Source organism: Bactrocera dorsalis, chromosome 2 (genome assembly GCF_023373825.1).
Source record: "Bactrocera dorsalis isolate Fly_Bdor chromosome 2, ASM2337382v1, whole genome shotgun sequence".
NCBI classification, from domain to species: Eukaryota; Metazoa; Arthropoda; class Insecta; order Diptera; family Tephritidae; genus Bactrocera; species Bactrocera dorsalis.
This window is the reverse complement of record NC_064304.1, coordinates 46,701,540-46,723,799: the sequence shown is the minus strand read 5'-3', so window position 1 is coordinate 46,723,799 and position 22,260 is coordinate 46,701,540. Positions and strand designations below refer to the sequence as shown.

Sequence of the window (22,260 nt, the reverse complement as noted above, 5' to 3'; positions counted from 1 at the left end):
GAACAGGGTATATTAAGTATGGCACGAAGTTTGTAACACCCAGAAGGATTTGTCGGAGACCCTACAAAGTATATATATAAATGATCAGTATGTCGAGCTGAGTCGATTTAGCCATGTCCGTCTGTCTGTCCGTCCGTCCGTCTGTCTGTCCGTCTGTCTGTCTGTATATATACGAACTAGTCCCTCAGTTTTTAAGATATCGTTTTGAAATTTTGCAAACGTCATTTTCTCTTCAAGAAGCTGCTCATTTGATGGAACTGGCGATATCAGACAACTACATATAACATATAGCTGCCATACAAACTGAACAATCGGAATCAAATGCTTGTATGGAAAACTTTCACATTTGACAAGATATATTCACGAAATTTGGTATATATTATTTTTTAAGGCAACAATGTAGTCTATAAAAAAAACTTGTTCAGAACGGATTACTATAACATATAGCTTCCATACAAACTGAACACATGGTTATGTACTAACAGAAATGCACCTGTGAAGGGTATTTCGCTTCGGTGTAACCAAAGTTAGCGTTTTTTCTTGTTATGTTATATACTCAGAAAAGGTGGATTAATTTTTTAAAACTAGTCCAAAGTGTAGTTAATTTAAATAGAGCAATATTTAGTCCATTTACTAATGACACACTAGAATGTGAACTTGAATGCAGTGGATAATTCAAATTGATGCTTATTACGTAAAAGCCAGAAACTCATGAAGATCGCACCACTTAATTCGCTGTCTGTGCTAAGAGCATTTTGTTTGGAGTTTCAGTTGTTGTTATTGCCATTTCTGTTCGCACAATGGGTTCCATCAACACGCTCATCCACAACTGGTTGTTGTTGCTGTCGTTGTGCCAATTGATTGCGTTGCCAATGCACTGCACAACACAATGTAATCAACACGTCGCACCCGCCGGCAGAGCAACGCAGTAGTGCACCATGCAGTTTACTTTGGTGCTACCCTGCGTATGAGTGGCAAAAATGCGTTTCGCTGCACGTTTGTCTTCAATGCTTTGTGTCAGCGCTTCCGTTTTGACAAGTCTGCGAACTCTCTATGATTGAGCGCGACAATTGATTGCCTGTATGAATGCGGCGTCGCATTGCAAGGCGAGGCAAGGCAGTGCACTAACGACGTGCTGCTTGTTTGTGCGTATGCATGGCCGACTAAATAGATACGCAACTGCGTCGCTGCATCGGTTCGCATTTATATCGTCTTAACTTCACTCTATTTGACTTTGTCACGCTTCGCTCTGTTAATGGCTTTCGTTCGACATTCCATGTCACTTTGCTTTCGATTTTTACATTTCGCCGTCACAGCTTCTACCACGACAATGCGGATTCACTCAATTCGTAGTCAATAATCTGTCAAATATTTGAAAACCATTGAAAGATAGCAGTTTACGTTATACACCTAGTAAAGGAAGTATCGGGATTTCTCCATTTCAGTTGTTTATGTCAGTCGACTTCAGTAGTGTCTGTCGAATTTTCAAAAATTTTTTTAACGTATTTAAATCTATTAAATTTTGACCAACCACTCAAGAAATATCGTTAAGCAAGCACCGTATTCACCTGATTTAGCTCCATGTGACTTCTGGCTGTTCTTGTAACTCAAACAACCACTCCGAGGAAAGCATTTTGAGTTAATTGAAGACATCGAAACAAATTCAACGCGAGAACGCTTGAGGATGTCCACTTAAAACTTGGCGTGGACGGTTTGTTCAGGAGGAACAAATGCGTGGTGAACAATGCCTTTGATGTCAAAAAAGACAATGAGCATCGTTTTAACTTTGGTTTTGGTTTGGCATTGCCACCGAAACACTCCACTTCTTGCTAAAACAACATCTGGGTAAGCCTGCTTGATCATATCAACTGTCACTGTCGTAGATTTATCGAGTTTTACACCGAATTCCAACACGTACCTTTCCTCTAACAAACGCTGCATTTTCGTGGAACACGTCGCCCGAAAATGTTTGTCCTCACTCTGCACGTGGTCCGAGACAACTGACCAGCCGCTCATGGGTTAGCTAGGAATGTCCTCTACCGAATCCAATCAGTGCGCGTAGGCTCCGAAGAACAATCGCGGCGAAACAAAATCAGTCCTACTATTCTCCGGACAAACCCCGTATCTATACTAGGGTGCCATTTTTGTTATAAGTTAATTGTGTTTTGACAAAAACCCTCTGAACCCTCTCCGTGCCTAAATCAAACCTCTTTTGAGTTTTAATATTTTGCTTTAAAAAGTTTTTTTTTTGTCAAATACATTTTATTTGCAATCTATTTTAGTAAATAATAAGCAAATTTGATAACAATATATACAATATAACAATATATTCTAAATACAAATGTTTATATAAAAAAAATTTAATTATATATTTAATATCGTAGAAACATATGTGATTAAACATTTACTTAATTCCTAAATGGGAGATCTAGAACATGATGTCTTTTAAGTCTAATAGTTTCATTACTATCATCTAATAACATGGCTGCCAAAGGATTGTCATGATAACTTATCCTGTGCAAATATGCTGAATTAAATCTTTTAATTTCATCTTTAACAAAATGTACATTCAGGTCTGAATGAATGGCTTTATTTGTTATGAACCAAGGCGCGTTTGTAATTAATCTTAGAGTTTTCGATTCGTATCTTTGCAGAATTTCAATATTTGAATTACAAGCAGTGCCCCAAAGTTGCACATCGTATGTCCATATAGGTTTTAGTATAGATTAATATAATAATAATAGTAATTTATTTTCAAGATGTAACTGCGATGTATGTCCAAGTAGCCAATAAAGTTGTTTGGTTTTTATTTTTAATTGTTTAATTTTGGCTTGTATTTATGTGCTGTTTCCAAGTTAATCGTTTGTCCAAGTGCATGCCGAGGCAACGCTATCACATTTAGGAATAGTATTGCCATTTAAAAGCAATGGAGGGCAGTCGCTTCGCCTTTATGTAAATAAAACGTGTATGGATTTATTCACGTTTGCTTTCATTTTCCAGCAATCTAACCAAGTCTGTATCTTGATCAATTCTCTTTGCACAAAATTAGTTGCTTCAATTGGCGTCTGGCTTGACAACAATATAGCAGTATCATCAGCATAAGTAGCAATTAATACATTTTCAATTTCAGGAATGTCAGATGTAAAGATGGTGTATAGTACAGGGCCAAGAACGCTTCCCTGTAGTACTCCTGCATTTATGTATTTTATGTCAGACGTTTCGTCATTTATTTTTACATAAAACGACGTGCTTGTTAAATAAAACTTGAGAATTAGATACGAGTACACTTGAGAGTAAAATACTTTTTTTAATTTGTATTAATGATATCGACGAAACCGAAATTGGAGTTCAGGTATCACCTTATTCTCTTTTAGTACTGGCAATACTCTGCGCAAAAATATTTTTTCAAATAATTTGGAGAATAGTGACAACAAACTGATTGGTCTATATGAAGTGATTTCGTTCTCAGATTTAGATGGTTTAGGCACCATCACAATTTCAGCACACTTCCACTGAGTAGGGAAATGGTTAAGCCTTAAAATAGAATTATATATAAGTGTTAGCAACATTATTCCTTTTTTAGGTAAGGATTTAGCTACTTTGACATCAATTTTGTCATATCCTGGGGCTTTCTTGTTAGATAACTTCTCGATTTCAGTACGTATTTCAGCGGGTGTAATATGCTTTAATGGTAAAGACATTTGACATGCTAACGGGTGATTTTTTTGAGGTTAGGATTTTCATGCATTAGTATTTGACAGATCACGTGGGATTTCAGACATGGTGTCAAAGAGAAAGATGCTCAGTATGCTTTGACATTTCATCATGAATAGACTTACTAACGAGCAACGCTTGCAAATCATTGAATTTTATTACCAAAATCAGTGTTCGACAATTTTTTTTTTATCGACAAATTTTGTTCAGCGATGAGGCTCATTTCTGGTTGAATGGCTACGTAAATAAGCAAAATTGCCGCATTTGGGGTGAAGAGCAACCAGAAGCCGTTCAAGAACTGCCCATGCATCCCGAAAAATGCACTGTTTGGTGTGGTTTGTACGCTGGTGGAATCATTGGACCGTATTTTTTCAAAGATGCTGTTGGACGCAACGTTACGGTGAATGGCGATCGCTATCGTTCGATGCTAACAAACTTTTTGTTGCCAAAAATGGAAGAACTGAACTTGGTTGACATGTGGTTTCAACAAGATGGCGCTACATGCCACACAGCTCGCGATTCTATGGCCATTTTGAGGGAAAACTTCGGACAACAATTCATCTCAAGAAATGGACCCGTAAGTTGGCCACCAAGATCATGCGATTTAACGCCTTTAGACTATTTTTTGTGGGGCTACGTCAAGTCTAAAGTCTACAGAAATAAGCCAGCAACTATTCCAGCTTTGGAAGACAACATTTCCGAAGAAATTCGGGCTATTCCGGCCGAAATGCTCGAAAAAGTTGCCCAAAATTGGACTTTCCGAATGGACCACCTAAGACGCAGCCGCGGTCAACATTTAAATGAAATTATCTTCAAAAAGTAAATGTCATGAACCAATCTAACGTTTCAAATAAAGAACCGATGAGATTTTGCAAATTTTATGCGTTTTTTTTTAAAAAAAGTTATCAAGCTCTTAAAAAATCACTCTTTATGTCAAGGAATTCTAATATTTCAGCATTATTATTCCTGCCATTGTTATCAAAAGGAGTGAAAGTTGTTTCAAGGTATTTACTAAATGCATTTGCTTTACTTGTATCTGTTCTACACCAAACGTTGTTACTGTCTTTGATAGGTACATTTCTTTTTTTAGGCCATTTTATGTATTTTGTAGCATTCCATATCTTATGGTCTGCATTATTTCTATAATTTAAACTCGCAATATATATGGATATTGATTTATTTTTGAAAGCAGCTAATTTTTCTTTTAGCTCCTTTGTGGCTTTATTTAGAATAGTTTTGTCAGTTGGATTTCTGCTGGTTTGCCATTTTTTCCGTAAACGTCTTTTATTCTGTATTAATGCTCTAATTTTTGTAGACACGTGAAATGTGTTGTGAGGCGAGAATTCATTCCTCTTTTGGGGAGTAGCAGCATATGCAGCTTCATGAATTAAGTTTCTAAAACCTTCAACTGTATCATCCAGCTCAGCTGAAGTTTTAATAGAGGTGTTAAGTACTATATTTTGAGTTAACCAGTCTTGAAATATGCAAATATCACTTTTGTAGCTTAAAGCATAATATTTTCGTGGTTTAACATTGATTAATGTGTTGTAGCTGACAATAATTGGCGAGTTATCAGAGCTTAATTCTTCTGAGCTAACCGCATCTAAAAGCTGAGTTGGGATACCTTTACAGCAAAATCTAAAAGGTCAGGAATTTTCAATGGATCACTTGGCCAATAGGTTGGCTCACCGCTTGACAGAGCTTTTAAATTATTCTTTATAATGCATTTGTAAAGCTCTCTACCCTTTGGGTTTGGAATACGTGAGCCCCACCAGGAATGCTTAGCACTGTAATCTCCTCCTACAAAAAATCTTGGACCGAGACCGCTAAAGAAGCTTTCGTATTCAGAAGTGTTGTTATTTGTCACATTGTTAGTGTAATTTGATTTAGGTAACCCATTACCTAGTTAGGTAGGTAGGAGTGCAGCCCTATCGGGCTCAATTAGCACTGATGTGCCATTTTGATACACTAATTCGTAGAACCTCCTGTATCTGCTATTACGTTTCACCTTCTCTCTCAAACCATTTTGAGGTTTCGATGAAACTACTTATGTCCGATATGCTTTTGGTGGAAATCCATTCAAGGGTTGGTGCTTGGTGGATTCCGAGTGTTTTGTGTCGGATCTGTGCTAGAGCTGGGCATTCGCAGAGAAAGTGGAAGATTGTTTCCTTGTTCCCTGCTACTCCGCAGCCACGGCAGATGTCGTTGTAGGGCATACCCATTTTGGATGCATGTTCCCCAAATGGCCAGTGCCCTGTTGTGGTAGCTGTTATTCTGTAAATACTTTTTCTTGACCTATTTAATAAGTCGATGGTTCTTTTCCTGTCATATGTTGGCCATAATTGTTTAGTTATGACGCATTTTGTAATGTTTTTCCACCTGTTGTTTGCAATTTGTTGAAATTGTCTATTGATCTCTCCTTTGATCGATCCTAGCGGGCTTGGTATTATCTCCGCCTCGGATTCATTGAGGAAAGCTCCTGCCTTTGCCAACTCGTCTGCTTTTTCGTTACCGAAAATGTTCCTGTGGCCGGGAACCCAGATCGAGTTTAGCTGGAGCTTGTCTTTTATTGAGCTTAGTGCTCTCTTGCAGTTGTGAACTATTCTGGAATTAGTCATGGGTGAAGACAATGCCAGGAGGGCCGCCTGGCTATCCGTAAATATAGTTGCTTTATGTATATTCCCGTGGTTTTCTAATAGAACTTCGCAGGCTTTTTCTATGCCCAGTACTTCTGCTTGGAAGATGCTAGCCGAGTTCGGTAGACGTATAGAGAGAGATATGTCCAGATCAGCGGAGAATACTCCCGTGCCCACTCCGCAGTCCATTTTGGACCCGTCAGTATAGACTGAGGTGGTATCCTCCTCTGCTATTGAACCTCTTCTCCATTCTCGTCTAGATGGTATCCTCACCTGGAAGTGTTTATTGAAATCCAGCTTTGGGAGAATGTAGTCTGATTTATTAATAGTGAGCTTGTTTAGGATTACACTATGTCCGTAGTTCTGCTGATTCCACCCTCCCAATTCTTTTATTCTTATCGCCGCAATAGCTGCTGTTTTGTGAATAAAAATGTCCATTGGTAGTTGATGCAGGATCACATTGAGCGCATCAGTCGGACATGACCTGATTGCGCCCGTAACACCCGCACATGGTGCTCTTTGTATTCCATTTAATTTTCTAATGTTGTATTGTTTGTTTAGCGCTGGCCACCATACCAGAGCTCCATATGTAAGTATAGGTCTTATGCCCGCCGTGTACATCCACATGATTATACTTGGTTTGAGGCCCCAATTCTTGTTGACGATTTTCTTACAAGTATAGTAGGCCCATGTATGCTTTGTTTATTCTTTTTTCTATATTTATTTTCCAGGACAATTTGGTGTCAATCTCCACCCCCAAATACTTAGCTGTTGGGGATAGAGTGAGTGTTGTACCATTTAGTACCGGAAGTTGAAACTGAGGTATTTTGGGTCTGCTAGTGAATAGCATCAGTTCTGTTTTGTTCGGGTTAACTCCTAGACCATTGTTTTTAGCCCATAGGTTTAACCTACGAAGTGCTCTTTCCATAATCTCGCTGACTGTTGAAGGAAACATACCTGATACCAACAACACTATATCGTCTGCATACGCTACTGCTTTCACTCCTCCACCGTTTAGTTGGAGGAGTACTTCGTTCAGCGCTACAACCCATAGAAGCGGAGAGAGGACCCCCCCTTGAGGCGTCCCTCTACTCACATAACTTGTTTGTGTTGCAGCGCCGTTTGAAGCTATAATCTTCCTATTCTCAAGCATCGATAGTATCCATCTGCACACAGTGTCATCTATGCCCCCATGCGCCAGAGAATTAATTATCGCATTTACTTCTATGTTATTGAAGGCGCCCTCTATGTCTAGAAAAGCAGCCATGGTGTATTGTTTGTGGTGTAGTGATTTTTCAATCACACTTATCATTACCTAAGTTAGGGAAGTTTTGTTGGTCTACATGTTTGTTGTCTTTTCTAATGCTTGCAGAAGCCGATTTATTTCGAACGAGTTGTTGGTATACAGCGCAGCCTTTGTAATTCACTGTATGGTTTTGTAAGCAATGTACACATATAGGTAATGTGTCTTTGGATTTAGTACATTGACTAGTAGGATGCATTAAATTACACTTTACGCATTTATACGGTTTTTTACAATAAGTTTTGGTATTCCCAAATTCGTGGCATCGATAGCATTGAATAATCACATTAGTTTGACGGGGAGGCTCTACCTTAATAATAGCATTATTTAAATGTTTAAGCTCGTAAATTTCCTTATTGTTAGCGTTGGGCTCCAAATCAACAAAGAACATTGATAACGGTTGCTTAGTTATATTATTGCTTTTAATATTACTTACATTTCTTACTTTATGACCTAATATTACTTTTTATTTCATCCAAAGCAGTGGAAAAGTGAATACCTTTTATGACTACTCTATATGATCGATCCTGTTTAGGTTGATACGTGTGAAAACACACTTTGACACTGTCTAAATATTTTACAATTTTTCTGTAAGAATCTATATCATTTAACATAACTCTAATTTGGCCATCATTTAACGATTTATATCTAAAATCTTTTTTGGCAATTACACTAGCAACAGACTTTATCATTTCACTTATATTAAAAACACCTGGTATAATCAAAGGCTGTGGCTTTGGAGCGTTCAGCACTTCTGTTTCATTCAGTGCCACATCCTCTTAGACAATTGCTTTATACATTTTGTGTTTTTCATACCACACGGTTACTATATATTATATATGGATATAGTACATTTGATAAATGATTATACCCTGAACTCCGTTCACGATGTTTGTAATAGCTAAAAGGAAGTCCCAGAACCATATTAAGTAAGCATAAGTATATAAATAACGATCAGCATAAAAATCTGTCCGTCCCTTTGTATATCTTTATATATGTATATAAATCTTCTGACCGTGTGTTTGCATTTGAACTGCTCCTAAACGGATAGACCGATTTTGATGAAATTTTGTGTGTATGTTCAAGGAGATTCGGGAATGGTTTAAATTTACAATTTGGTCCATTGGAAAATGTTTTTTTAAATTATTTTTTCATTTTTAATCAATTGTTAATTTTGGAATGTTTGACTGATAGATGGCGCTACCATCGCAGTATCCAGTATTCAAACCTTAAATTGGCGTAAACGTGCATTAAAGAAAACGATGCCAAAGTAAAAGGGGACATCTGTGGATCAAGTTTTTATATTGTGGACAGAGTTCGTTCTTAAGTATAAAATTGGGTGATTCAATACATCTATGGGTAGCTATAACATTTTTTTCATACCTGCTAACTATTGGAGGGGGTATCTTGACAGGCAATTTAAAATTGCAAAAGGTCTGGCATAAAAAATAGCGGCATAACTGAAGAGTTGATAAAAAATTTGAGATATACAGAAAACTTTTCGAAGCATTGCAATGCAATATTTAAACGGGAACGATGAATACATATGTATATGCGTACAATTTCAAACTGATCCTTCCTGAAAAGTAGAATAGAACTGCAATCAAATACACAATGCAATGAATTAAAACTGGCTCATTTATCATTCGATGAATAATATACCACGGGCATCCCAAAAGACTGATGCAATAACCTTGCCAGCCGATTTTTTTGTCTTTCCACTCTTGAGAACCGTTTCTTAATATGCAGTCCACTAGGCTGACAATCGATTGGACTCGATTGATTTCACTGATGCCAGCCCAAATTCAATAGTATTTTTACCCCAAAAACCAATTCTTTCTTTAGGCACGAAATGCTTTTTGATTCATTTTTGTTGCTTCATCAAAAATGCGATTATTCCTTAACTAATACTAATACTATCTATGTATCAGCCACAGTAAAACGTAAGCGGGTCCTCTAGTATACATTTATATATGTTTGTGTATATTGTATATTCGTACTAGTCGTCCCGCTTTTGCAATATTGGTCTATAATTTTGCAACCGTCCTCTTCTTCCCAATAAATTAAGTAATAGGAATGAAGTGCTTGGATGAAAAACCTTTTTGACGAGATATCTTCACGAAATTAGACATGGCTTATTGCCTAAAGCAATGATGGCATCCCCGAATAAAATTTTCAGATCGGATAAATATCCGAACCAAGTACTTATATGGAAAACTTTTTCATTTGTCGAGATACCTTCATCGAATGCAACATGGGTTATTCTCCAAGGCAAAAGTGTAATTTCCGAAACAATTATTCAGATCGAGGTACCACACATAACATATACCAGCCACAAAAACTGACCATTCAAAGTTCTTTCAAGGAATATGTATATTTGCTAAGGGTGTTATAGGCTCAGAGCAATCGAAGTTAGCATTTTTTCTTGTTTTGTATTCGAATACCACTTTTCCAAAAACTTTATTTACAAAAGATTAAAAAATTTCATATAAAAACTTGGGAATATTAAAGCATCCTTCTTTTAGGGTAAAACTGCAAAGAACCAATTCATGTGCCAACAGGTGCTACTTCGGATTGAGTAGGCAATTGAGAAGTAAAGTCCTCTCTCGGCGAATAAAAACAAAACTCTATAAGTTACTCATTATTCCCGTCCTGTTATATGGTGCAGAGGCTTGAACGATGACAACATCTGATGAGTCGGCGCTAAGAGTTTTCGGTGGAACTATCAGCTGTACGAGATATATGAAGACTTTGACATAATTAATCAAATTAAGATACAGCGACCGAATGGATGAAAACACTACAGCTCTGAGAGTTTCGACGCAGTATACGCCGGGGAAGGCAGAGAAAGAGGAAGACCTCAACTTCTTTGGATAGACCAGGGGAATAGGGACCTGGCCTCAGTTTTAATCTCAAACTGGCGGTGCACAGCGAAAAGGAAGAACGTCTGGCGCGCTGTTGTAAGCTCGGCAATAAGGATTAAGATACCTTACAGTATTTAAGTTGTTTATAAGCCACTTGAACTCCTGTTTAATGCTTTAAGTAAAAATGGATTTTTTATTTCGGATACGAAACAAGTGATAATTAATCTCACCCGAATACTTATGACGTAACGAAATTATATGTAGGTAATGCCTACGGAATCGCTGTGTGTAGAGTCTATGCGTTCCATACGGACTTGTATCGAATGAGATGTAGAAATTGCTTAGCTTGTTACGGGTAAACTACCACATTTTATCTGGACAACGATCGTAATATTAAAGAGTTGAAGGAACTAATTTGAGCTTTGCAGCAGCAGACTTTGAGAAAGGGTATATTTTTATATCTATTGTGCAACATTCTATTTTGGCTGCTGCTTTAAAAACTTGTGATTATGTACAGTTGATTCATAATACTTAATCAATTATTTGGGCTGTGAAAAGAGTCATTTGACTCCTACTAAACGGTATGATGTGGAATTTATTTTCTATTTTATAGTAACAGACACAAAAAACGATCGGCAGCGAATTTTTATGACTTGAGAAAGCAAACCAATTTTTGTATTCAACTTCAATTGATGTTTGTATAGTTCATCACCACTTCACTACGCATTCTCCATAACTTAAAACTATTACAGATGCAAAAATTCCAAACTCAAATATTGACAATAAAAAACAAATCAAAGAGGACATCTCTCGATAAAAATAGTCAAACGGGTTAGCAATTTCGACAAAGAGATACAATAATATACATTTAAGTTTTCGGTACAATATATGTTGAAGCTAATATCTAGGACGAGCGTCTTTTTGCTGGAATGATTCGTGAAAATCAATCTTTTTTATGAACTTTTTCTAGTTATGTTCTCCCTATCCATAGAAGCGTAGACACCTGCAGTAACCAACCTCATTTATAAACCAACTACGGCTAAGTTATTTACATCACGCTGTACTTATCGTAAATCATTTTCGGTATATCTTATGTTGTAACCTCTCAGGAAACACATTTTAAGCGAACTTAAACTTAACCCATGCAAAGTAGCCTCTAATCGGATGCCATACTTTTACCACATAAATGCCGAGTTAGCAATGTCAAAGCCATAACTACAAAGTAAGGCACACCAGCGTGACTATATTGCATTCCAATTAGGTACAACAACTGCACTTTATTCAAAGTAACGGGTGATTTTTTTGAGGTTAGGATTTTCATGCATTAGTATTTGACAGATCACGTGGGATTTCAGACATGGTGTCAAAGAGAAAGATGCTCAGTATACTTTGACATTTCATCATGAATAGACTTACTAACGAGCAACGCTTGCAAATCATTGAATTTTATTACCAAAATCAGTGTTCGGTTCGAAATGTGTTTATCGACAAATTTTGTTCAGCGATGAGGCTCATTTCTGGTTGAATGGCTACGTAAATAAGCAAAATTGCCGCATTTGGGGTGAAGAGCAACCAGAAGCCGTTCAAGAACTGCCCATGCATCCCGAAAAATGCACTGTTTGGTGTGGTTTGTACGCTGGTGGAATCATTGGACCGTATTTTTTCAAAGATGCTGTTGGACGCAACGTTACGGTGAATGGCGATCGCTATCGTTCGATGCTAACAAACTTTTTGTTGCCAAAAATGGAAGAACTGAACTTGGTTGACATGTGGTTTCAACAAGATGGCGCTACATGCCACACAGCTCGCGATTCTATGGCCATTTTGAGGGAAAACTTCGGACAAGAATTCATCTCAAGAAATGGACCCGTAAGTTGGCCACCAAGATCATGCGATTTAACGCCTTTAGACTATTTTTTGTGGGGCTACGTCAAGTCTAAAGTCTACAGAAATAAGCCAGCAACTATTCCAGCTTTGGAAGACAACATTTCCGAAGAAATTCGGGCTATTCCGGCCGAAATGCTCGAAAAAGACGCAGCCGCGGTCAACATTTAAATGAAATTATCTTCAAAAAGTAAATGTCATGAACCAATCTAACGTTTCAAATAAAGAACCGATGAGATTTTGCAAATTTTATGCGTTTTTTTTTTTAAAAAAGTTATCAAGCTCTTAAAAAATCACCCTTTATATTAATGACCTTTTCCGTTTTAAAGGAACATAATTTAATCCGATTTTATTGGCGGCAAACAGTGACTTGTGGCATTTCAACTACAGTGGCGTTGTAATTTTTGCACAATAAGCGCGAAAGAATTAAATTTCCTGTTGCGCTTTTCCATGTAGCCGCCAGCACGCCAGCATACATATACACATGCAGAAACGTGAGTGCGTGTGTGTGTGTGTGAGGGAGTCATTCAAAAGAATTGCGTGCTGCACTCGCACGACGGTAATTGGCATAAGTACGCTTTCACCTCAAAGTTAAATTAATTGTGGAACTCATTTAGTAACCACAATGTGGCGGTAAGCAGCTGCAGGCGTGGCGAACGCTTGTGAACGAAGTAGGAAATGCAATCAAATAGAGAGGAAAAGAAACATCGCTGGTAAAATGCAAAATTGTGCCACCACGCGAAGAGATGAGCACGAGTCGGTGTCAGCTGCGTGGTAAATATGAAAAGAGCCAGTATACCTGCAGGGAAAATCTAGTGAGGCGCACAGCATTTTTCGGCTAAAATGTTTCTTAAATATTTTGATTAGAAGATACCCTTATGACGAGGAAGGTCAGTCTTTTATCGGATCAATTCAATATTCAATCCGAAATTCCAATTCAATTTTTCGACTTTAAAAAACTAAAAGCTAGGAATCGGAAACTCCGTATTAGCATCTCGAAACGAAATTTTCTAATATAATTTGCATTGGTGTACACACGGCCAAAATAGTTTCAAACTTATTTGCAAATACGGCGGTTTTACTAGATAACACACTATTTACCGTTTTTTTTTAAGACGATCTGGTATGAATTCATTCTATGGCATGCAAAGAAAGCCTTCATGGCGGCGATAACCTACGCATGCGACTAAAATGATTTTCTCAAACTTCGAAACAAAAAGGAATTGCAGAAATTGTGTGAGTAAGGTGGTCATAGTGAAAAAACACGTTTTTTCACCAAAAGATTGCCCTACAATTCAATAATAAATTGGGCCCCGTAATTTGCATTCTGTACTGCTTGATACCGTTATATACTTATCTGAGGAGTTTATGTAAACAACATCTTGCAAACACAAGAAAACAGTGTCCTTCACCGTTGCGAACCATAAACAATCTTTGTCTTCTTCAGAACAGGCTCACTGAGTGAGGTACACTGTTTCGTATGATTCTTGGTTTCTGGAGGGTACCAGTGGATCCATGTTCAGATTGGACTTAAACAGCATCACTCAATACTTTCTTATACCAGAAGTTTCATGCAGGATATAACCGGGGCGATCTTTTAATTCTAGTTGTAAAACGAGATGCTGGCGATCTAGACGACGACAGTTGCAAGTACTATATTGGACCAGTATCACACGTAAACTCAAAACGCACTTGTAATGTAAAATAGTATATTTGATAGGCCCAATTTCCCTTCGGACATCATTTTTTGTACGTACGCCGTGTGTGACGCTAATGGTGCTGGTTAGCGGCAAAATAAAGCTTACTTCCACCACTGCATTTAATGGCATGCATAAAATTAACCATGTCAGGGCGAATTAAGGGAGTGACTGCGGGGCTAGTGGCAGCCGACACAATTACAATGCAGCTCCGCATTCTAATGAAATGCACTTGGGTTGCGTTCACCGCTTTCAGATGGTTGAGTGTGCGCTGACAATAACTTTCACAAGTGGCCACTACTACACGAGTAATGCTAATGAAAGTAACGCGAAAAGTGGATTCAAGTGCAGCAGGTTAAGCAGCTGTTAACTTTACTAACTTTCGCCTCTCGGAATCAACGATTCATTGCTAAGGATAAAGTTAGGAAATGACAATAGAAAGAATTACTCAAAAGGCATTAGTGCATTTCTAATTAATTTCCATACGGTACATACATATACTATCTAGATTTTAAATCATTAAGTAACTTAATTCTACCGTTTCCGTCAATTTCATTGGAACATATGTCTTTTGTATGAAAAACGATATGCAACATATGTATGCAATGATATCGACAGCTCTTCAATGTTGTATATGACGACTGCTCTCCTCCGACCCGACGGTCCTTCGGATTTAACCTCTTGAGATCTCTTGTTGTTTATATACTTGTGCAAGCCACTCGCTGGGTCTACTTTAAAGACCTTCAAAAAACCATTTTCCTGACGAGTTAAAGTTTTAAAATTGTTGAACCAAGCATGTAAGCTATGAAGATGTTCGATCAAGCAAACAACTGCACCAAAATTGCGTCACTGTCATTTTTTTACAGATGATACTCACAGAGCTGATGCTCACAGGGTTTGACCGAAAAGTTATAGGACTGATTTTCTTCCGCCCCGACTGTACTTCGGAGCATGCACGCACCGACTGGATTCGGTAGAGGGTTTTCCTAGCTAACGAACGAGCGGCTGGTCGGTTGTATCTGATCACCTGGAGAGTCAGGAAAAACATTTTCGCGCGACGTGTTTCTGTGAGTGGGACAAGCCAAAAATACAGCGTTCGTTAGAGCAGAGATACACGATTAAATTCAGAGTGAAACTCGGTAAATCTGCAACAGCGACGTCTGATATGATCAAACAAGCTTACGCAGATGTTGCTGGTGGCCCCAGGCCTTTTTAGAGGGCCGGGAAGAGGTCGCTGATGAAGTCCGTGCTGGGAGACCTGCGACTTCGACAAACACCGGCAATGTGACTCGTGTGCGCACAGTTTTGAACTCAGACCGTCAACTAAATATTCGTTTAATTGCCCAGATGTTAAATTTATCAAAATCTGTAATTCTTGACATTGTGATGGAGCACTTGAACATGTGCAAGGTGTGCGCGAAGATGGTCCCAAAAGTGCTCACTGATGACCAGAAATTTCGGCGAGTGGAAGTGTGCCAAGAAAATTGGAACATATGTGAAAGCGACCCCTAAATTTTGAAGGACGTAATCATAGGACTTTTTTGTTTCCTTGTGTTCAAGTCTGATACTGGTTTGGCTGCCTGTAGTGGAATCGCGGAAAATTGAAAAACTGATCAAAATGCACCCTTATCCCAATCGCAACAGACTGGGTCGGTGCTACGCAGGCCTATTGTATTTTAGCACTGGATCTGTGGACTTTGTGTGAGCTCAGTAACCATTGGTAAACTATCAGCCTCTGTACGACAACGGACCCTTGTAACCAAATAGAATTGTTAGGGGTCCATTGAATTACTGGTTTTCAAAGTTCATCTCACAGCAAGCAATATTTCAATATCAATATCAAGACTTTCAGAATTTATGGTATATCTTACTATTTATGCTAATAAGAACAATATTTTGAAAATAGTATTAACAATATAGATTCTTACAAGATATCAAAAAATACATCGTACCTGGGTCATGGGATAAGAAATTTTTGCATTTAAGTGCAATCAGTGAATATTCACATCCCGATGATAATCGTTACAGCTGTAAATGCAATAGTCCTAAACATCCTTTCATTTCGACTACTTGTCATATATCATAAAAGAGAGAGAGAACGGATAAAAAGAAGTTAATCTTGCCAAGTCAGGAATACGAAGTCGTATACGAATGCATATAGTAGTTGTACCAACCTCACGGTAGGTCACATGACGATCTTGCAATATCAGTTTGTGCACAACATGAATGGTTACCGAAACCACAACTGATTTTGGACGATCTTCACGAAATTCGTCATGGAGTGATCTACGACTTCAACTTAATTCACCATACCATCGATAAACTCTGGTCCTTGATGGGGATTCATCGTCAAAAATTTAATTACGTTTATCTATGCATTATTTATTGATGGTTAATCCACGTCGTTGTAAAAAATAATCGCCAAAAATGTTAGAGATTTAATTCCATTTTTTGCTCAAGAATAACATTTTGGGTTACTGTAAACAATACACGTTTTGGCATGCGGTTCTGAGTATGCAGACCAAAAAAAAATGTCAAGCTTTACGATAAAATTGAGAGTTTCCAGATTGCAACACTAGTAGTTTGGTTTTATTTTAATAGCTTAATCCCGAAATACAAAAGGCAACCTGCGTATCTTGAGGTGTAAGCAGTTGTCTTGGAAGATTTGGATTATATGGGCATTATCTCTATGTTGTCCCATAAATACTCGCACATGTCCTTAAAACCTTAAGCTCTTCGCTGCACAGACAGGACATAAAATCACCAAAGCTCCCTCGGAAAAACCGTTGAGTTTTATTATTTAAGTATGTAGCTTTATCACAAAAAAACGACGGATCAGCAGCTGATATATGTAATCGGGATATACAATGTCACACTACATTCAGTATGTTGTATAAAGTATGAAGATCGATACATATATCCAGACGTCCGAAGATAAACATGTTCGATAAAGTCTGTTATCCTGTAAGAATACGTAAAAAAATACAGCGACTGTTTTACAACCGCAGGGATCTTTCGCAACCGATGCCTTCAAAATATAACACGGGTATTCTGCCGCTAAGCTCTGAACCGCAACCAAACAATTACCGGTCCATATTGAAATTCGACGCCGTAATTGGAAATGAATTGGACATAGGTTGCAAAAATCTTATGACGACATTACCAGAACAGCGTTAGAGTAGAATTCTCAAGGAAATCGAAGACGCGGGAAGCCAGCCAACAAATCGAGGCGGAAATTCGAAGTAGAAACGCAGAATAAAAGTTATTCATGTAGAGAAGTGATATATGTATAATTTGTTAGTTGAGGCCCTAAATAAAATTTTCACTCTTCAATTTTTAATTCAAGATGCCTGTATTTACATCGATCTATGGCTTTAAATTTGAAAATAATAAATATGTATTACATAATATTTTTAGGTTTTATTTTAATAGCTCAAAGTAAATCTACACTTTGCAGTAGTTTCCACTTCCTCTCCTGATGCCAGCGTATATACAGTGATTATTAAAATAACAGTGAGAAATATGTGTATGTGTGTTTAAGAGCATAGTAGAAGCAATGGAATAAGCGGCTACGAATAATCGCTTGCAGTCTCGACGCCAGGTATTAAAACACTTTACTAGCGCTACGTGATGGCCGCGAGGAGCAGCTGCTAGGACATAAGAAAGGCGACGAGTAACAACGACGATGGACATAAGGATGCACAGCACCAGCATAGCATTTTAAATGCGGCAAGAAATCGCTCGGCGCATGGAGGCACGTAGCGGATGGCGACAGGAAGCGCAAGAAATTGTAACAAATTTAAATGACTTCATTGCCGTGCACACAGTGAATATCAATGCAGCCGTTGCAACACGAGCGTCAGGCATTCTTTCAGCCGCATTTGCCATTGTCGTTATTTTATTGTCATTGCGGCAATTGTTGGTGTGGCTTGCCTGCCGCAGTTGCACACTCCACCCAACAACATCCCTACTACGTGCACACACATTAACTCGCGGCGTTACTACTGTGCTGCTTTCTTGCTCTTCACCGCTTTCTGACCCGCCTTTGGTTTGGTCGTCTTCTTCTTCTTCGGCGGCACTTGTGGTTTGTCCGCGTGCAACTCGCTCTCGTCAAGTTGTATGCGCCGGAAGAGCACGGCATCGGTGTGCGCAGCAAGTGGCCTTGTTACAGTTTCATTAGAGAACAATGACGGCGCTGCTGTTGTGGCAAAGCATTCGCCTAAATTACGCCATAAACGTTGCTCTGGCGGCACTGCCAATTTATCCAGCAACTTGCCACACAACTGCGGCATAATCGGTTGCAACACAATACCGCAGATGCGCAACGTGTCCATTGTCATAGCGATTATCGTCTCCAGCCGTTCGAAATTTTCAATATTCTGCACATTTGCGGCGTCCGTCGTCCCACTGCCGAGAGTTGCTGCCGCCGCCGGGCGCTTCAGCTCCCACGGTCGTGCCGTTTCGAAGAAGTTATTGGCTGCATGCAAAGTGGATATAACGCTGTCCACGACCAAATAGAAATTGTTATCCGCATAATGCTGGGCGCAACGTGCTGCAAATATAAATATTAGTCATAAAGTTGCCAGTTGATGAGTAATAAAGGGAATCTCAAGTAGATAATAGAATGAGAAATGGAATGTCGGTGACTCGGCGAGTAAAGTGCGCGTAAAATTAAGTGTTAATGTTGGACAGCAGGGCAGCAAGTGTGCTTTATGAGCACGTTGAAGGAAGAAATTGTAAAAATATTTATATTTCTTGATTTGATTTCATAACTTCATTGGCTTTAGTTAGAGGGAGGTTGAGTTTTGCTATAAGTAAACCTTACTGTAAAGTATTTATGGGTAATTTGTAATAAGATTATAAAACAGGTAGAAAGGCATTGATAATTCCCCTCTCTGCGAAGAGTATGGTTTTGCCATATATATATATATTCTCGACCGCAATTTCTGAAACTGGTCTCTTCTAACCTATTCTGAGGGCTTCCAGGAGTTATATTTTATTAAAACAAAACGCAATATTCAACCGAAGGCTCATTTAAGCCTCTCTTAAGTTTAACAAAATTATGAATCAATATGGTGATTTCCGACCGACCTTTTAATTAGGATGTTAGGCTGTTTATGGATGTCAGGGCATCAGTTACGTTGGCAGACAATTTTTTTGGGACTCTTAATCTACTATCTTCATGAAGGTAAAACTTCAAATAATTCCGTTGTCGCATTGGCATCTCAAACTAAATCTGAACCACTGCGATTCAATTCGGGATTATCTTACTGATGTTGTTAAGCTAATGTTATCCCAGAGAGTATAAAGGTAAATTTTAATTCTCTCTTTGAAACTCGATTTCTTACACCCACTGATGATGATGTTCACATTAAGTCATTTCCTGGATCATGATCTATGTGCTACTTTAAGTATTAAAGCTAACCATTCCGCACCTAATGATCTTGAGAAACTTGAGAACATTAGGAAGCGTCAACTTTTTATCATAAATGCTGACCTCGCATCATAACTTTGCAACCTGTACTAATCAGCTATCAGCTGAAAATTTCCTTAACGGCATTGCATTTTAATGTTTTGTTATTTTTTTTTCAGAAGTGCTTTTCAACACTTAAAACTTTACGAATTTCCATCATCAAGAGAAAACTTTCGCCATAGCAAGGAGAGTGCGTCTTTAAAATTTCTCACCAAAATTTTCCGATTTAATGAAGCGAAAACGCCGAATAAGCGTAACTTAAATTGCTTTAATGAAAGTTGTGAGCATGTAAAACTTTGCTAATCATCGCGGCAAGCAACCGGCGAGAGGGTCGAGGAAATATTGCAACAGCAACTGGTGAACTTATGCATTTTCTTATATGGTATATGTATGTATGTGTGTAAACGCTGTATTTCTAATTTTCGCGCTTGTAAATAAATTTCTTTCTGTGCTGCACCGTCAGAGCGCTCACGGCGCAAAAATCCAATTTTTTGCGATGTGGTTTAGATCGCGGTGATGCAAAGCTACCAACAAATGCACTCCCCATTATTCATGTGTACTTGAGTGCATATAATGGTGCTAGGAGTAAGCTACCTTCAATTTGCTGCAAGGCGTCCTGTAGTCGCTTGGCTGCATCCATCTGCACCAAATCGGCGAGTTGCACCGCGTGCAGACGTGGGTAAACTTGTTGCGGATTAAGGGATTTCGCACAAGCTCGTGATAAAAGATTTCCCAGTGTGTCTGCCAGTTCAGAGTTCAGGATGCGTAAAGCTTTCACGTTGCTGAAGTCTGCAAGAGAAAAACAGAGACAAAAAGAAGGACGTATTAAAGTGGTGTATATTTGAAAAATAGAGAATATCGTGATATTAATACGAATTGGTTTTGTTGTACTCGCGTAAAAATTATATGAATGCCATATTTATGTTTGTGCAGCATGTTTGCGTGCGTGACGGTTTTAATACAAATATAATTTGAGAACGTTGCATGTGCGACCCGGAGCTTCTATTTACAACAGCAGCAAGTTTTCAGTAAGTAACTAATCTAATTAACCAATTATTTTTATGATTCTTACTAAGGCACCTATCTAAGTTACTTCTTGTAAGAACAGAGTGTATGGTGAAAAGGTATTGCAAGTAATTCATTAATTTAATTTCTACTGGTGGAAATAGCTGCTACAAGTTCGCCTTTAAAAAAATAATAAAGAAGAAGAAAAATCTTTAAATTCGGTTGCTTAAATACCGTTGCTTTGGATAAAATTCATGCTAAATTTCATGAAGATATCCCGTCAAATAAAAAAATTTTCTTTACAAGGGTTTGATTCAGTTTGTATGGTAGCTAAACGAAATTATTATAAATATGTAGCATATGGGAGTTGGGGTAGTATCGACACGATTTTATCCATTAACAATTATCATGCCACATAATAATGGTCTTTGAGTTTGATTAAAGTACCTCACATACAATCTCCAATCATATGGAGCAAAGTCAACCGGATGTTCGAAAATCTATGTTATATGTATGTTATATTCGTATGGAGGTAAGTCAAGTTTCCGCCCAATTGTATCTATTTTGGACACAAAAATACACTGTTATAAGTAAAACATGCAAGTTCATTAAGATAACTCAAATATTGGCCGAAACATCCAGCATAAAGTCTACTGGAAGTTCTAAAATCTTTATATTAGGTATATGGGGCTCAGGGAAGTATTTACCCGATTCTAGCCATTTTTGATACACATAATAACTATTGCAAGGAATTCAATTGTATATCTCAAAGTCAGTTATTTGTTTTTTGTACTAAGGAACTTGCATACCAAGTTTCATCAGGATATCTCAATTTTGACTTAAGTTACAGCTTACACAGACGGACGGATAGACAGACAGACAATAACCCGGATTTCAACGTTTCTCGTCATCCTGATCATTTATATATTATATATGTATATAACTATATTTCTATCTCGATTAGTTTTAACTGATACATACAACCGTTAGGTGAACAAAACTATAATACTCTGTAGCAACATACAGGATGCAGGAGTATAACAACAATGAAAATGAAGCAAGAGGAGATGCTTGTAATTGGACTGGGTAATCATTTTCTAAACCATGATGCAAATGAAGAATTCGCACTGAAATTTCAAATAGATATTAAGAATGCTATAAAATTCTATACCCTTAACTCTTTGTATACATAACCATAATAACCTTGTAGAAGAGCAAATATTGACGTTCTCCTACAACAGTGCGCCGTATTCGTCGAATTGTTGAAAATTTCGAACGTCCATTTTCTTTACATAATTTTCTAGTGTCAATAAGACAAAGAACAGCCCGATATATGAATATACTGCTGCTGTTCAGACAAGTGTCGCTGAAGACTACAATTTGTCGATCCCAAGACGTGCTTAAGCCACAACCTGGCGGATAGTGAGAAATGATTTGGGCTCGCATCCGTATAAAATTATTCTCACTCAAGAACTGATGGCATTTCACAACCGTAAATGTCGTGAATTTGCTGATTTTGTCTTGGAACAACTTGAAAACTATAACGTTTTTTTAAGAAAGTCATATCCTCCGATGGAGCTCACTTACATATGTATGAATTGTGCGGTAAATGAACAAAACTGTCGATTCTGGTTCGAAGAAAATCTACAAATTATTCATGAACAACCATTACATTCACCTAAGT

General features: G+C 38.0%; 1 protein-coding gene across 1 annotated transcript in view; it reads right to left on the bottom strand.

The window, feature by feature from the left end:
- Positions 1-17,431: 17,431 nt before the first annotated feature.
- Positions 17,432-22,260, bottom strand: part of LOC105225758 (methionine--tRNA ligase, mitochondrial) — a 41,445-nt gene continuing 36,616 nt past the window's right edge. The window contains exons 6-7 of the mRNA XM_011204369.4: positions 20,166-20,360; positions 17,432-18,650 (exon numbers count right to left, since the gene is read on the bottom strand). Coding sequence (XP_011202671.2) covers positions 18,100-18,650; positions 20,166-20,360 — 746 coding nt within the window. The 3' untranslated portion in view covers positions 17,432-18,099. The remainder of the gene's footprint in view (positions 18,651-20,165; positions 20,361-22,260) is intronic.